This window comes from Drosophila persimilis, unplaced genomic scaffold (assembly GCF_003286085.1).
Source record: "Drosophila persimilis strain 14011-0111.01,24,50 unplaced genomic scaffold, DperRS2 tig00000000-arrow-pilon, whole genome shotgun sequence".
NCBI classification, from domain to species: Eukaryota; Metazoa; Arthropoda; class Insecta; order Diptera; family Drosophilidae; genus Drosophila; species Drosophila persimilis.
Genome location: NW_020825288.1, coordinates 14,540,737 through 14,556,632, shown reverse-complemented (window position 1 = coordinate 14,556,632; position 15,896 = coordinate 14,540,737). Strand labels below are relative to the sequence as shown.

General features: G+C 48.0%; 2 protein-coding genes across 9 annotated transcripts in view; one reads left to right on the top strand and one right to left on the bottom strand.

The window, feature by feature from the left end:
- LOC6587917 (sodium/calcium exchanger 3) overlaps window positions 1-15,896 on the bottom strand; it is a 35,072-nt gene that overhangs the window by 2,641 nt on the left and 16,535 nt on the right. For 3 of the 8 annotated variants that reach the window (XM_026995097.1, XM_026995096.1, XM_026995095.1), the window contains exons 3-5: window positions 3,074-3,165; window positions 1,610-1,648; window positions 180-209 (exon numbers count right to left, since the gene is read on the bottom strand). In XM_026995097.1, the coding sequence (XP_026850898.1) occupies window positions 180-209; window positions 1,610-1,648; window positions 3,074-3,165 (161 nt within the window). Of the gene's footprint in view, window positions 1-179; window positions 210-766; window positions 838-1,609; window positions 1,649-2,461; window positions 2,477-3,073; window positions 3,166-15,896 lie in introns of those variants that run through there. The other 5 variants (XM_026995100.1, XM_026995101.1, XM_026995098.1 and 2 more) reach the window with 4 other exon arrangements.
- On the top strand, window positions 4,407-6,342 carry LOC6587985 (membrane-bound alkaline phosphatase). Its single transcript, XM_002013684.2, has 2 exons — window positions 4,407-5,764; window positions 5,833-6,342. The coding sequence occupies exons 1-2, from the start codon at window positions 4,529-4,531 to the stop codon at window positions 6,172-6,174; spliced, it is 1,578 nt and encodes a 525-aa protein (XP_002013720.1). The 5' UTR covers window positions 4,407-4,528; the 3' UTR covers window positions 6,175-6,342.

Here is a 15,896-nt window from a genome sequence, read left to right as displayed (position 1 = left end):
TCGGGATGCAATTGAGTGGAAAATGGAAATTGATAAACTGCATATTAAGCAGACACATAAAGACACATACAGATACGAGTATATATGTATAAGGAGAAAGAGAGTGAGAGAGAGAGTGGCATGCAGAAAGGTCACATATGTATATGGGGACGTAAGGTCTCAAGATATTTATGACTCACAGGTATGATCTCCAGTGTGTTCGTGTTTTTCTATAGACATCGACATGACAGGTGGATGGAGGTTTCAAGGGGGTAGTAGAGTTCAGATAAATCGGTTTTTAAAATGTTGCATATGTGGCTTCAACAATCTCTTTCTAAATATTCAGTTAACGAATATGCCTACGATTGCGTGAAGGTGTTGGTGGTTACTGGGTGATATTTATCCTTTTACCTTGTTGTTATGCTGGAGCATTTCTTGACTTGGTTAAGGGGTTACACATTTAGACAGCTGGGCATATACTTATACTTTCCGATTCGATTAAGCTCTAGATAGACATACATACATATAGAGTATGAGCAAATACAATATATGTATGCAATACACGTTGACAGCAGTGGAACGAACGAACGAGCGAGCGAACGAACGAAAGATACGGAAACACACATCGACATGGATTACACAGTTAGGGTTAAAATCAAAAGCCGTACACGATCATTAGGGACTATAATGCTTTAAAATGTTGCCTTAGGTTCTAGAACACACACAAATCGAAATACAAAGAAAAAAATATAAGAAAATTATGGCAAAACAATAACTCAAGGACATACATATATCAGTTTTTTTAATTCGTAAATACGTTCGAGATCAAATTAGATACGCAGTGTAGCGTGTATATTACTTACAAATCGATTTGGCGATGCAGAGGCGTGTGTTTGATTGGTGTGTTATCGATATCGTGTTCGAAATTCGAGTTCAAGTTCGAGCAGCAAGTCGGGGCACAGGCACACAACAGGAGTAGGAGCAGAAGAAGCGTAGAAGGGCACAAGCGCGTAATACAAATGTCCGCCGAGCATAGAGTATAACCAAAAACATTACCCAAAAATTGTGACCCACGACCAACTTTATTTCAATTGAAGACGAAGCCCGACCGATTGCTTGCTCTGTTCGTTATTCATTTTGTTTTCTTTTCTTCGAATTTATTAGCACAAGTAGCTGGAAGCTTGTTGCATTTATCAAGTGCGTGGCTGCTGCGTCGAAAAAGCGCAATTGTTCTTGGATGGTTACAGCTTGAATGCAAAATGCAGAGACACAGAGATACACGGCATACTCAAACACAAGCACAACACATATAGATATGGACACGGATACGGATACGGATACGGATACATATACGGTTTTCGATACTAATACGGATACGCATAAGATATAAATCTGATAATGTATACGACGTGTGTGTTAATGGACAAAAGGATCAAATAAAACCAAAAAGATATGACAATGAGATTGGCTACTAAATACTTTCATCTTTCTTTTTTGTTATTCGTTTTTCGTTTTTCGCTTATCGTTTATCTTTTCTTGACATTCGCTGTACTTTTTTGCATATTCTCGATTAACTGAACACTCGAAATTGTTGATCTCGAAGATATGGCAAAGAAAGACGTGTACATACCAAAAAATCGATTGAAAAATGATTCCTTATTAAAGTCATCTGCGTGAGGGTTGAACGTGTGTTTCATTTGGCAATTACGTTGTGGATTAGTTCGATTGGATTGGAGAAACAAGTGTGAACAATGGGTATATGCTTAGTTTAGTCATGTTATATGTCCACAAGCAAATGTCTCGATGGGTCAACATAAATAAATACTTAGGATCAAAGTGCACAGTGCTTAAGGTGGTATGGGAGATGGAAGGAATGGAATGTGTGTGGGGTTGGCTTGGGTTGGGTTTCTTTCGGTTTCTTTCGGTTTGTTTCGGTTTGGGGTTTACATAGATGCGAGTGAAGAATGCTATGTTCAAACTTCGATGGGAACATTTAAGACACTTTAAGATCCTATTGCTAAAATCTAAACAGATATGGGAAAACGGGTAACGGGAACTGGGTTTTGGGACACATAAAAAGGCGTCTACTCGTGGGTGGTGGAACATAAGAACATACACAACACCGAAACGAAACGAAATACGTAACTAAAATGTGGCTATTTTTTGTTGTTCAATATAAAAGGAAGGAACCAAATGAATTTGCACTTTTTTGGCCGCAATTTCCGCACTCGGTGAAACAAAGAAAAGGACCAGAAGGAAAAATCATGTGTTGCACGGGGCAACCATTTTCAAGGGTTTTTCTTTTCGAAGAAACCGAAACCCGAATTTGTTGACCAAATTGGAATTGGCAATTGTGTAACTTTCTTAGCATTTTCCGCTTCACGTTTCCACGCTGGAAACGCTCTGCGTTTTGTTCGCTTTTCTTTTTGCGCTTTCGTGTTCAATTCAAATAAAATTAATTAATGCACAATTCAAGGCTTACGGTAGTGAAGGGAATCTAGAAGCATAAAGAACACAAATTAAAAGACCAAAAAGTATAAAAAGAACCCATGATAGAAGTCGATAGAAATATAGGATGCGACCAGGAGACACACGAAGCCGAGTAGCAATTTTGTCTCAATTGAAATTCAAATTCAAATTGGAATTTCCAATTGACAGACAATTTTTAGATTCTATTTTTTTTTTGTCATCTTTTTGTATTTTCTTGCCTGTTCTCAATATATTTGGGTTCAAAGGGGTCGAAGGAGTGGAAATGGGTTCTCACATTGGTTTTTCACAAGTGGAAAGGAGAAAGTGGAGTGTGGAGAGTGGATGGAACAGTGTGGGGGTTTTTCCTGGGAATTAATCTCCCCGGTGACGCCTGTTGAACTTTTTACCAAAAAAAGATGAAAACTTGTGCCTTCTTCGGGTGCACTTCTACGAGTACGCTGGGCTGCTTCGAGTAATTTGGTTAGCATTGTCGGAGGGGGGAAGTGGGGCTGTGAGTTTGGATTGTGGGTTGTGGGTTTCGGGGAGGGTTGTGGATCTAGGACTCGGTCTAGGACTCGGTGCTGTAATGCAGCTGGAACGCGCTGTGTCAGAGGCCAACACTCACCTGGTGCCAATCGTGGTATTCCGATGTGGACCTTGAAGCTGACATCCTTCTCGTAGCTGCTCTCCTCCAGAATGAGTACTTCGAAGTTCTTTCTGCAAATGCAAAGAGTATTAGCACAGAGTCACCGAATCATTGCCTGACGGACAGTGTCAGATGTGTAATGGACTGCCCAGAAGCCAAGAGCCATGAGAGCCATAAGAGCCATGAGGCTTTGGCTGTTTGATTAATGCCCTTGCCTTGGCTAAATGGTCGCAATCTTGACACTCGAAACAGAGCTCCAAATTTATTAGCCAGCATTACGTTTCTGTGTGTGCTGCGACACTATGGCCCCGCACCGCCTCCTCTATTGGCTGTAAATAAAAAATTACGTATACGCCCCAGTGTGCACATAAATATTGGCCTTATTCATGTGGTGCCGGGGCTGCTGTAGTACTGTGTACTACATATGTGCACCGCATTGGGAAACACATCAGAGAGTGAGTCAAAATTATAATTGCTTCAAGGAATTTACGTATTTTTAGCCATAAACTCGACTATTTGTTGGCCCAAACACATCCACCAAACAGCCACCAGCGCGATAGCGATATCGATAGCGTTGAGTGCCCGAACAGAAAACCTTTAAGATTTGTGTATGTACTCCGTGTTCAACAGTTGCATTCTGGCATTCTTTCCTCCTGGCATTTGGCGATTTTCCTTTTCGCACAAACCAAGTGCAAACGAAGGTCAACTCCCACCCACATCCACATCCACAGCACCCAGCACGCAGCACGCAGCACCACCCACTCTAATTCCTCCACTGGACAGGGTCAACTTTAACCTTTCTGTTTTCAGTTTTCTGTTTTCTGCTTGGTGGGTGGGTTGGTTGCTTGGCAGCTGCTTTTCTTCCGTTCGAATGCCTTTGCATTGGTCTCCATTTTCGCTGGCTGTTTCGCTGGCGCCATGCGTGGGTCGCACCGCACAGTCACCTGTTTATGGCTTTGACCGACCTGTTTTTATGGCTCCAAACAAATGAAATGCGGCTGTACGCTGTGGACAGCCAGCCTTTCGCCGGGCTTATCCGTTCACGTGCAGCCGCCAGATTTTCCGCATATTCCCAGATGATTACGTGATGGTGAATGGTGAATGGCGAATGGCTTTCAGCGACGCCTATCGACCACCTGTCCCGCCCCTCACCCCACTCGGCAACAAGTCCGGCTACTCACGTGCTCGGCCACGGAGCGAACAGCACAATAAATCTATAAAATTTCCTACTGGCCGTCCATCGTAAATAAAAGCACGCCTCGGACTAAGGAATTAGAGGCGTATTAGATTTGGGGCGATTCTGGTGTTTATGGAGCCGCCACCTCTGGCCGCCTATCTTATCGCAATCTGCATCGACGGGACGTGCAGATTGCCTGACCGCTCTCTGGGCAGACTGCCCCTGTCCGAAGCCTACGCGGGCCAGTCTACAGCAAGATGTTCCTCCGAGCAAACGCCGTTCTGATCGCCGTCGGGCTTCTATTCCTGCTGGCCAGCCCCAGTCCTAGTGGGGCAGCGCCGGAGTGCCTGCGCGGCCCGGAGCAGTGCCGGGAGCGTAGTATGCATCCGGATCTGCCGGAGCCGAAGCGAGCGATTCGCAAGGTGGATGGCGAGGAGACCAACGCCTTCTGGCGGGAGCAGGGTGTGGAGTTCATCAGGAAGCAGCTGGCCACAGAGCCGAACAAGCGTCAGGCCAAGAACGTGATCCTCTTCATTGGCGATGGCATGGGTGTGACCACAACCTCTGCGGCCCGCAACCTAATCGGGGGCGAGGAGAAGTCCCTCTCCTTCGAGAACTTCCCCTACACGGGCCTCTCGAAAACCTACTCCGTGGACAAGATTGTCCCCGACTCGGCGTGCACGGCCACCGCTTATCTGTGTGGAGTCAAGGGCCAGGAGGGCACCATTGGCGTCAACGGAGTTGTGCCCCGCACCGACTGCACTTCCATGCTGGACGAGAGCACCCACGTCGACTCGATTGCCAAGTGGGCCATGGATGCGGGCAAGTGGGCGGGTCTGGTGACCACCACCCGCGTGACCCATGCCTCTCCCTCCGGCGTCTACGCCCACATTGCCGAGCGGGACTGGGAGAACGACGCGGAGGTGATCTCCGACTGCGGCGCCGACTCGGGCATCCAGGACATCGCCTACCAGCTGGCGCGCGGCGAGGTGGGTAGCAAGCTGAAGGTGATCCTCGGCGGCGGACGCAAGAACTTCGTGGACTCCACTCTGTCGGAGGAGGGGAAACGCACCGATGGCCTCGACCTGATCGAGGAGTTCAAGGCGACCAATGCCCAGAACGTCTTCGTGGACACCGTGGACGACTTGATGGCCGTGAACGTGACCACTACCCAGCGCCTGCTGGGACTCTTCAACTACGATCACATTCAGTACCGCATGGAGACGGCGGAGGACAGCCCCCAGCCCTCGCTGGAGCAGATGACGCGCAAGGCCATCGAGTACATGAGCCAGAGCGAGCAGGGCTACTTCCTGTTCATCGAGGGCGGTCGCATCGACCAGGCCCATCACAAGAACATGGCACGCATGGCCCTGAACGAGACGATTGAGTTCTCCAAAGCGATTGCCGCCGCCCAGGAGCTGACCAACGAAGAGGACACCCTGCTGGTGGTCACTGCGGATCACTCGCATGTGTTCAGCTATGCAGGATATGGGGTAGGACGTCACTCAATCCTACTTTGATCCCTCAGAGCCCAGACTTATAATGGGGTTATCTTTTTCAGTACCGCGGCGAAGACATCTTTGGCAAGGCACCCGTGAACGGAAACGATGGCCAACCCTATATGGTCCTGAGCTATGCCAACGGTCCCAGCTACGAGAATTTCTACGACACGGAGACGAAGGAGCGCAGGGATCCCACCACCGTGGTGACGGGCGCCCACGACGACCAGTTCCCCTCGGGCGTGCCTATGTACGACGATTCGCACGGCGGCGACGATGTGGCCGTCTATGCTGTGGGTCCCTGGTCGCATCTGTTCACCGGCGTCTACGAGCAGAGCACCATCCCCCACCTGATGGCCTATGCCGCCTGCCTGGGCGAGGGACACACCATGTGCAGCACGTAGTGGCAGGAGGGGAGGAACAGGGATCGGGATGGCATGCCGCCTGCCCATAACAATTAAGTTTGAAGCTCATTAAATCCAGCGAGCGGCATGGCATTTGCATTCGCCTGCACTCGAGTTGATTATGCGAACGCAGACTGCAAATTGAATTAAAGCGAAATGCCAGGAAAACTCTCTCTACTTAGCTCTTAACTGGGTTACTTTCTCCACCCGTTCCGTGTTTCGAGGCGGTGTCAAGGGGGAGGGGAGCAACATCATCCACCCTCCATCCCCCAAACCCGTCCTCCCTCGTAATTCACAATTTGAAACTCATCAGAGCTTTGATGGGAGTTCTCGGTCCCTTGCGTGTGCACGCCAAAAGTTTGTTGTTTTTTTGGGGGCCAAACCTTCCTTCAGACGAAGCCGAAACAGAACCCGAGACGAACCCTTGGAAATGTGCAAATTTCTGCGTTCGGCCTCCAAAGAGCTGGCGCCCCCCATTAGTGGGATTAAAGAGCGCTGAAGGATGGAGTTTTTAATATTGCCTATTTGCATTTTGAATTCTAAATACTGTGCTGCATGCAGATCCAATCCAGGCAATTAAAACAATTACACCATCGTGCGTCATTGAGGCCCCAGCCCTCAGCGACCTTTTTGAGTAATGCGGAAAAATTGCTCACAAATTGGCGGTGCAAAAAGAAGAACCCTTTCTGCCAACCAGCCTGTGCGTGTGTGTGTGTGTGTGTGTGTGGGTATTTCCATTTCCGATTTGATTGAACGCTAAATTATATCCGCCACACAGACACAGAGACAGAGACAGCCACAGAGACAGACAAACTAGCAAATTGCAATTGGAATAGGAATTGTGTCAACGTATGGGTTCCCCGTGTCCCGTGTCCCGTGCCCCATGCCAAGACCTCATTTCCCAGTCTTCCTATGAGGGCTATTAACCCAACCAATGTGTAACCGGGCGGGGGGGAAGGGCGAGGCGCCAACCTCAAAACTTTTGCCATAGCCCTTTTCCGGCCTCGGCCCCTGCTCCGCCTTTCGTCGACGTTGCCCTGACATTCAATGCTAATTTTTGCTGTATTGCCTATGCCTGAAGCACTTCCGCCGTTTGATTTCAATGGCAACGGCCACATCGCTGTCGTCCATTGTTAACCAACACACACACACACACACGCGAACATAGATGGGTATGTGTATGTGTATACACATGCCTGAATGGCTTACTCAGATGTGTGTGCGCTTAACGCGTCTATTGATTTTGCAAAACTATCAAGTGAGAAGCCAGAGACCAGAGACCAGAGACCACGACCAGAAAAAGCAGACAGACGAACGTCAGCCAACATTGTGGCGACCAAATGCGGCAAAGTCAAAGCCAAGGGAGAGGGAGAGGCCCACTAAGGGTAGGGTGGGAGAGTGTGGAGAGTGTGGTCTGGGAAACCGCAGACACTTACACCGACAACCATGTGCCATGTGGGCACTCGTACGATCATCAATCAAAATCTGAATCTGATTAAGATTCACACTGATTAAAATTAAGCGTCAGTTCATGAGGCAAACATCAGCAGATATATCCCCAATTTAGACCCTGTCCGAGACCAGACAATTGGCTTTGAGTGTTAGGCTGTAAGCCGACGATTATAGGGCTCATCCACAGCCATCTGCCACAGATCCCACACAAACATACTGGCCTGGGCTGATTGATGCCACAGCTCTGGGATGGCAGTCAGATTTCCGTGCTGCTCCTAAGCGCCTCAATTACCTGCTGCTGCTGGTGCTCCTGCTCGTGCTTCTGGCTGGCATGCAAAATCCTTCAGCCACTGTCTACTGGTGACCCCTGCCATGCCCATATGGTCAAGCACACATAATAGCATTACTTAGTCAACACAAGGGCGAGGCCGCCCTCCACCCTGCCACCCTGCCACCCACAGACAGGGACAACGACAACGTCTACGAATAGGCGAATGGGTTGGGGAATCCGGGTGCGGGTGGGGGTGGGGATATGTGAAACAGTGGGGGCTTTGGAAACTTTTGCTTGAAAATAAAATTAAAGAAAATACAGCAATTTGCATAGCAATGAGCAGTGCACAAGGGAGTCGCCCCAGAGTTGGCGGTTAGGGGATCTGAATGGAAAGTGGAAATTGTGGTCTGGGGCAGGGATAAGGTGTGGGGGCTTAGGGCTGGTTTCTAACCATTAAACCCCAATTGCCAACTCAGGGAAAAGTTTCACCTTTTGTTGGCAAGCCACCTACTTCCTCCTCCTCCTCCTCCTCCTCCTCCACCCAATCCTTTGGGCTCCTATCTTACCGTTTATCCAGCCACCCCCTCCGCGGTGAGCTGTCGCCTGGGGTTTGGGCGGAGGAGGGGCTTGTTTTTCAAATGACGTTGCGGCTGCATATCATATTATTGGGACACAGTGTGGCTTTTTAGGTTTTGAATTTTAAATTTTAGATTCAAGGAAATTGCCCGAGTCACCAGGGCGCAGCTGCGGCCAGAAAATGGCTTAAAGTCCGTGACTGGCCCGTGTGCACAATCCATTCGATATTCACGGACAATGCCATCTGGCTGGCCGACTAATATTAGCCTTTCCATAACTAATGTGGCTCCGGTTTTAATGGAATTTCCAGCAAAAGTCAGGATGCGCGGGCGGAAATTCCGCCAGATATTTGAGCTGGCAGATTGATTGCCCTTTTGGGCATTCAATTAAATCTCACCTGACCCCACCTGAACCTATGTACACGGCAAGCAATTATGAGTTGAGTGTTGAGGGCCGCCTCTCCGGCGGGGACTTTGACGATGACCGAGTGAGGAGAGCAACAGGTGGCGACAGCCACAGAGGCCCCCTGATATTATGGTAATGACAATCACTTCTCCGCAATTGCTGTCTATGGATCAATAATTCAATAATGCTGCATCACCGACATGCATACTTAATGTCTTCAACTGGCCTGCTTGCCACGCGCTGCTGCTCGGCGCTGCCGCTCAGCGCTGCTGTTGCTGCCACCGGCTGTTGGCGGGTGTCGAGTGGGCGCCACAGTGCCGCCGCTGGGAAAGTGCAAAGTTCAAGAGCGTAAATTTAATAAATTGAAAATGAAATTGTGTTTACTTTTGGAAAGTCAATCATCGCTGGTCGATGTCGAAGTCGATGTGGAGGTGCTGTTATATCAGTCTATCAGCCCGTCCAATATTGACCGAACGAGTGCCGGATTCATTTAAAATTTATGGCAAGTACACGTAGCCGAGGATGAGGTACAAATATTCGATGCCCCAAGCCACCGGCCCGGCCACGTCTCCCACGGAAGGCTGCCTAATGAGCTGCAGGGCTTTATTGGCTGCGGCAGAGTGGCAGTTAAATTGAGCCCTAATTGGGCCAGTCCATCAAAATGTCAGTCCTGAACGGCTTGTGCAAACATTTCATCGATCCCCGGCGGCACCTAAACGGCGACGGTGAGCAGAGGAGCCGTGGGGCATCCCCGAGTAAAACCTTCTATCTGCTCAAAAATCATATCGTTTCGCCTTATCTGGCCCCCGAAAATAGAATGTTGTAAATCGCTTTGGCGATGCAAACATTCCGATAGGGCCAAATTGAATGCATGTTCGACAAATGAGCGTGACAGCCTGGTCCAAAGCAAAGCAAAGCAAAGCAAAGCAAGGCAAAAATTACCCCGAAAGCGGGTTGTCTGTCGCCGACAAAGACAACAAATTACACTTGTTGAGGCGCGAAATTAACAAAAACGCAAACACAAACACAACACTCCACTGCACGGGCACAACAGTGGCCACAATCGAATCGGGTAAATAATAACCCGTCAGCAGAGTACGGGCCCGGAAAGACAAGGGTGCAAAATGGCGTGGCGTTGGAGCAGCAGGTGACATGCAGGTGGTTTGGCCAACAGCAGGACAGGGGAAAGGATGTGGAAACCAGCGAAGCCTTTGACAGACGCTCCGGGCCTCCCCGGAGACCAGCGCACGTGGCCCTGTCCTCTGTGTTGGATAACAATTTAATTTAGTTGCTCCTCTGGTTATTTTCATCTTCAAACTGAGCACAGAAGGCTGTTCCTACACAGTTCTAGGAAGTATATTTTAGGTACGAGTCTTTGTGCCTGACAACCCCGTGCACGCCTCTATGTGGTGCAAAGTTGTACAACAGCTAAGAGCAGAGACTCTTAGATTACCAAGATGTTGTGTGACGCATATTACGGGTACATTCGTGATATTAAAACCCATGCTCGGGCCACCAGTTAATGAAAAAGTACCTCTCAAAAACCGCACATATTCTACCATATCTATGTATACTTTTATGCCTCCTTTCTTTATGCAGTATCAAAGACTATAAAATAGCAAGAAATTGCATCAGGGATAAGTTCCATTTCAATTTTCATTAGATGCTTTGTGGTACGACGACTTTAAGCTGCATCGTTCCCCAGAATCCGCCAACAAAATGCACAGTCCTTGGTGAGGCGCCCCAAAGACTTACTTTTCGGTCCGAAAAATCCAACAACAAAATAAACAGTAATTGTATATTTACTGGCAGTGTGTACATACATATTTGTACTCGTAGTCTTATCATAAAATCGCTGATGGCATTGAGAATGGTGGGAGATTCTAGGAAAAATTCTCCCCCAATGGCCCAGGTCCGTCGTTGTTAATCAACTCAAATCTCTGTGTGTTGATACAGACCGCAGTGAAAACAACCAAATAAAAACCGACCGAAAATTGCGGTCTGCGTTTATTATTCTTGCGCTTCTTCTCACATTCTGGGTTGTGTTTTGCAGGAGTCTCTGGCGGAACCCTGACGCTGACCATGACAAAAGTTTCCACAGCAAATAAACGTGAGATGTTTTTTCTGGAATTCTAAATTACCGTTTAATTGGCTACAGCTACTCGTACGGTCCAACACACGGGTTCATCTTCGCGTTCGTGCTGGCACATGTGGCAGCATGGCCCAGAGATTTGGCCATAAAATGCGCTGAACAGGCTCGCGCACATCCCTCGGATGAACGTATACTCGTATGTTTTTGATGTTTTTGTTTAGACAACGTGTTGTGTTTGTCGGGTGCACACACAAAGCCCAGGGGGGAGAGGCAGATGCGAGGCATGGCCGGAGATGCCATGTCGTCTGAGTAATAATTCATTCATTAAAAGGCAGTAAACACCACACACACACACACTGTGGCACGGGGACGGGGCATCGGAATTGGGTGAAAATATTTTGCGGAAATGATGGAAAACTTGGGGAAGGCCGAGGTATAGCTGGGGTTCATAATTACCTACTTATTGAGTCTGTAATTGCAAAAGTTGAAGTAATTGCTTAAATGAACTAAGCATTCATAAGGAAAACTTCTCGCTTTTCCTCACCCAAAGGAGCAGCATTCACTGGCCTCCTGTCCGCCTTTGTCTTGGCCAGGAGCAGGAGGACTTTACAAAAAGTTTTCCCCTCGTCTGGGCTGGGGCCTCGGAACAAAAGGAAGGAGCCACAGCAATTCATTAAAGATTCCTGATACGGCCATGAGGTACGTCTTTTGTTCTGTGTGTTCCGAGAGTCCTGCCTGATCTGGCCCCTTAGCCATTCGCTTGAATGCAAATCGAGTGGAAGAGTAATCCCCCCTCCCCCGCCGAGTCGAACACCGAACCAATATAAATCACAGAAATAGCCAACAAATCCCGCAATTGAAATTGAAAAATTCCAAAGTGGAAATCCTAAATGGCTTTCAGTTCTTGGAGAAGCTCTTATGGCTATGCACATTTGTTGGTCCGATCTGAGCCCCACTTTTCTATTCATTTCAGGCAACAAGATGGCCTGAGTGCTGTTGCATGTTTATGCTGGAGGTGCCTACCTAATTGGGTGCGCGATGAGTCAGCGATGAGACAGCCGAGACAGTGGGGCCTCTCAGGCGTGCCAGGTAATTTGTAATGATGCTCTCCCTGGCCGCAGACAGGTGGGAGGCCTTTTCTCTGGTCTTGCCTGCCATTTTCCTTGACTTTCCTTTGACCTGCCCCCGCCATCAGTCACATTTAGTTGACGTTTTAATGAAGAAGCCAGTGGGAAGGCAGCAGAGCGGCAGAGCAGCAGCAACCTTGAATCCTGGACGGGCACAGAGAGATCAAAGTGCTTCGCTAACATAACTCACAATCAGTCCTGTCATGGCATGTGTGCGGGGGTGACCTTTGACATTGCCTGTGTGCTGTTTCATCATTTGATGTCGCTCGTTCTGGTTCTGGCCCTGGCTGGTCTGTCACCAGCAGCTGCTGCTGCTTTATCGAGTTGTTAGCCACAGACTGACGATACTACAAAGCGCTGCAAAGCACACAGCAGGATGCTGCATGCAACGGTTTGACATTTTCACAAGATTTACACAGCTTTGCTCACTCCAGCTCCAGCTCCAGCTCCAGTGGAAATGTTCGACTTGAAGGCGATGATTGCGAGGTTGCGGATGGTAAAGAGGCAGCTGTCAGAAAGAGCAGACATGCTCGCACAATCAATAATGGTAATGTGCATTTTTTCCAATCAAAAATAAATCGGTATACAAGAAATGTAAACGCAGGTTATGGGTAATCGGAATTCCATCTGAGCTTGATTCAAGGTGATTATTTTGAAATATATTTTGAGTGTGCGGAATAGCATCCAATTTTAACTAAAAAAGATTTATTTCGTAGCTTCATTAATCGAAAAACCCCTTCAGAATGCTAAAAACCTTTTGCTACACTTTATTATTGCGTTGTTCGACCATTTGCTTTCGGTTTTACCCGATTTTCATGCGTGTATATGTATTTATAAATAAATACTTTCATCTGTTCTCAATTATGTAAACGCATTTTGCAAAAATAAACATTTTCCGAATTGATGGCGGGGCCCAGAAGTACTTAAGCCACCGGAATTGCTTTCCAAATTTAAGGCCGCTGCTTCGGCATGTTCCTGTTATTAGAAAACTTTCTTTGGCAGTGAGGAGGCAGGTCTACGCGTAGGTCTTATTCAATTTTCCCTGCCATTGAATGCGAATATCGAAATTTTATTTCGCTTTACTTTGCAGTTCAACAAGCGTCTTAAAGCGTCTTAAATTATACTTTCGGCAGAGTTGAGGGGCGGGTTGCCAGGGATGGGCGGGGGTAGCCGTAACCCTAAACCCCTTTCGGGAAGGTCGAGAGCAACAGATGCCCCCAGGCCCTCGGCTGCTGCTCATCTCGATGTTGATGAAGCGGCTCCCTCCTGTTGTCGAGGATGTCATAATAATAACAAGCAAAAACAAAAGTAACCAAAATCCTCGCAAAACACAGACCGCAGCCAAGGATCGGGGGGGGGCTCTGTGGAGGCCCAACAACGATTCAGGCTAACGACATCAAGATAAACACGAGAAATTCGAACCCAAGCCCCAAGAAGCAGCAACAACAACAACCAATTGACATTGGCTAGGATGGACGGACAGACAATTTGCTGCCTGTTGCCGTTCGTCGGTAATTTATATGCCGAGCGAAGAGCAAGGACCCTGGCCCAGGCCCAGGCCCAGGCCCAGGCGGAGGCCCAGGCACGAGCACCCCAAAGCAAATTGAATCGCAAATAAGAGACTCGACTCGCCCCTGATTGAACCAATCGAATGGTAGATACTCTCTCTCTCCTAACGAATATATTGATTGGGCTCTATCAGAAATAGGTATTTGTCTTTCCTCTATTGTGTCTTATCTAAGTGAAATCATAGTTTTGGCTCGGCTCATAGCCATCTGAAGTGCACTCAAAATTCCACACAACCTGTTGTCCGCGAGGAATTGGCGACTCCTGACAGTCAAGCAAGGATTGCCTGAGTGCCTTCGAATAGGGCTTACGGGAGGCAAAGGCGAAGGCGAAGGCGAAGGCGAAGGCATTGTGGCTGTTTGCTCGTGTTCACGCTCACATGGATGGGAAACTTCTGGCAGTTAGGCAGCTTGCCACAGACCGTGACTGCCACTGCCACAAGCTCAGCCAGTTGGAGACAGACTTCGCTTTCTTGTCAAGAAGCGGCAGTAGATGGGGCATTTTCCCCGCCGGCCACCGGAAATGTTACATGAAAAGTGAAAGCAAAAACCGCACACGAGAGGATGATAGCTTGTAAGTTGGTTGGATTTTTCGTCCACCCGCCTCCCTTGGTGTTCTCTGGGTGGAAATAGCATAAATTTCAATTTTAGATTATGTGTGCTTAATAAAATATTTGCTCTTATCTTTACTTCAACTCGGAACAAGGACAGGGGGGATCCTTCCTCTGTACATCTTTTATGTTTGACTTTTATATGCCTGGAAGTGGGTTCATGCACGTCCAGGGATTGTGTCTATCAAAGAGCCTCACCCTGGAGACTAGTTCTTGAAGATGCTACCTTTTGTGGTATTTTTTGGGCCACGTGGCAAGCCGCCTAAACTGTGGCTAATTAACAAATGCCCCCGACATCTGTCTGGGCGGCGCCTAATGGAAATGTCTGCTGTCTAAACTCCTCTTGTGACCCTCCCGACCCTTCGCCGCCTAAAGGACGTTATCGTTAATGCGGCGCAGAAAAGTAGGCTATGAATTTTAGCTTTTATTTTAAAGGAAGTCGAGTTCTGTCTGCAACGCTGCAACGTGGCAAGTGGGGGGTTATTTAAGGCCCTATAACTCAATCTAAATGTCCCCTGGCCCCTGGTCCCTGTCCCCTCTCTATTCCCACGCCACCAGATTATACAAATTTATGCAACAGTGTTGGCACTTTGTAGACCGCCCCTCCTTCTCCCTGTTGGGGTTCTGTTCTTCTTTTTTTGCTGTTCTACCGGAGAACTTTATGGCATTACGGGCGGGCGCTGAAGCTACCGCCTCTTCTGCTGCTGTTTTTTATGATGGCCAACTACATGGCTGCTGCTGCCAGTGCTGTTGCGCATTTCCGCTGTCTGAAAGCTGGGAATTACCACTGGTTGTGGGTGTGTGCCAGTGGTTGTGTCGGTGTATGTTTATGTGTGGGATAGGCAGTGGATGTGGCGGATTTTGATTTTCATTAAAACAGAAACAGAAGCAGGGCAGAGCAGAGCAGAGCAGAGAAAGTTATTGTGGGCGAAAAGGAAATTTATTGCAGCCACAGACCCAAAGCCAGACCAAAACACATTCACATCCAAATCAACTTCAAAGTGGATTTGCGAGCAAAATTTAATTTCTTCATTTTGTTAACGCCTGCCTGCCCGCCAGCTCTTTAAATTCCACGTCCCACACTTTCGCTTTAATGGGCATTTAAAAATACATCAAAATGTGTTTAATTGTGCGCCCTAGTTTATGGCCAACTTTCACTGAATACTCTTGAGGCACTGGCGCTTCCAGTATCCCGGTTCCGAGTGGTGAAGAGTGCACTGGCTGACAAGCCAAATGGGCCCCAGGGATCCACAGATCGAACAGCACTAGGGGGGGCAGAGGGGTGGCAGTAGTGGGAGACTGGCCTCCTGCCACCGAGCATGCGGCGGCACTGACGAGGCCAAAGGCGGCGAAACTGGCAACATTAAAAACAAACATTATTACCAAAGCCACCGCAAGGCATTCAACTTGAGTGGCTGTAAATGCTGCCAAGTATCCTCAAGGATTGCTAGGACGAGCGGCGAAAAGGAAAAGAAAAGAAAATTTATTGGGCCAGTGGCTACGTATACAATGAAATGTTTTAAAACTTTTCCGAATAATTGCAGAGAGAGACAGAGAGGGAGTGCATCCTAGTGCATCCATGGAGGACACCAAACCAACATTTAAAAGTATTCCAACTGTCTT

Excerpts from the sequence above, each read along its gene's own strand:
- LOC6587985 (XM_002013684.2), top strand. The coding sequence starts at position 4,529 with ATGTTCCTCCGAGCAAACGCCGTTCTGATCGCCGTCGGGCTTCTATTC. Across the intron at positions 5,765-5,832 it reads TCAGCTATGCAGGATATGGG|TACCGCGGCGAAGACATCTT; the intron begins GTAGGACGTCAC and ends TATCTTTTTCAG.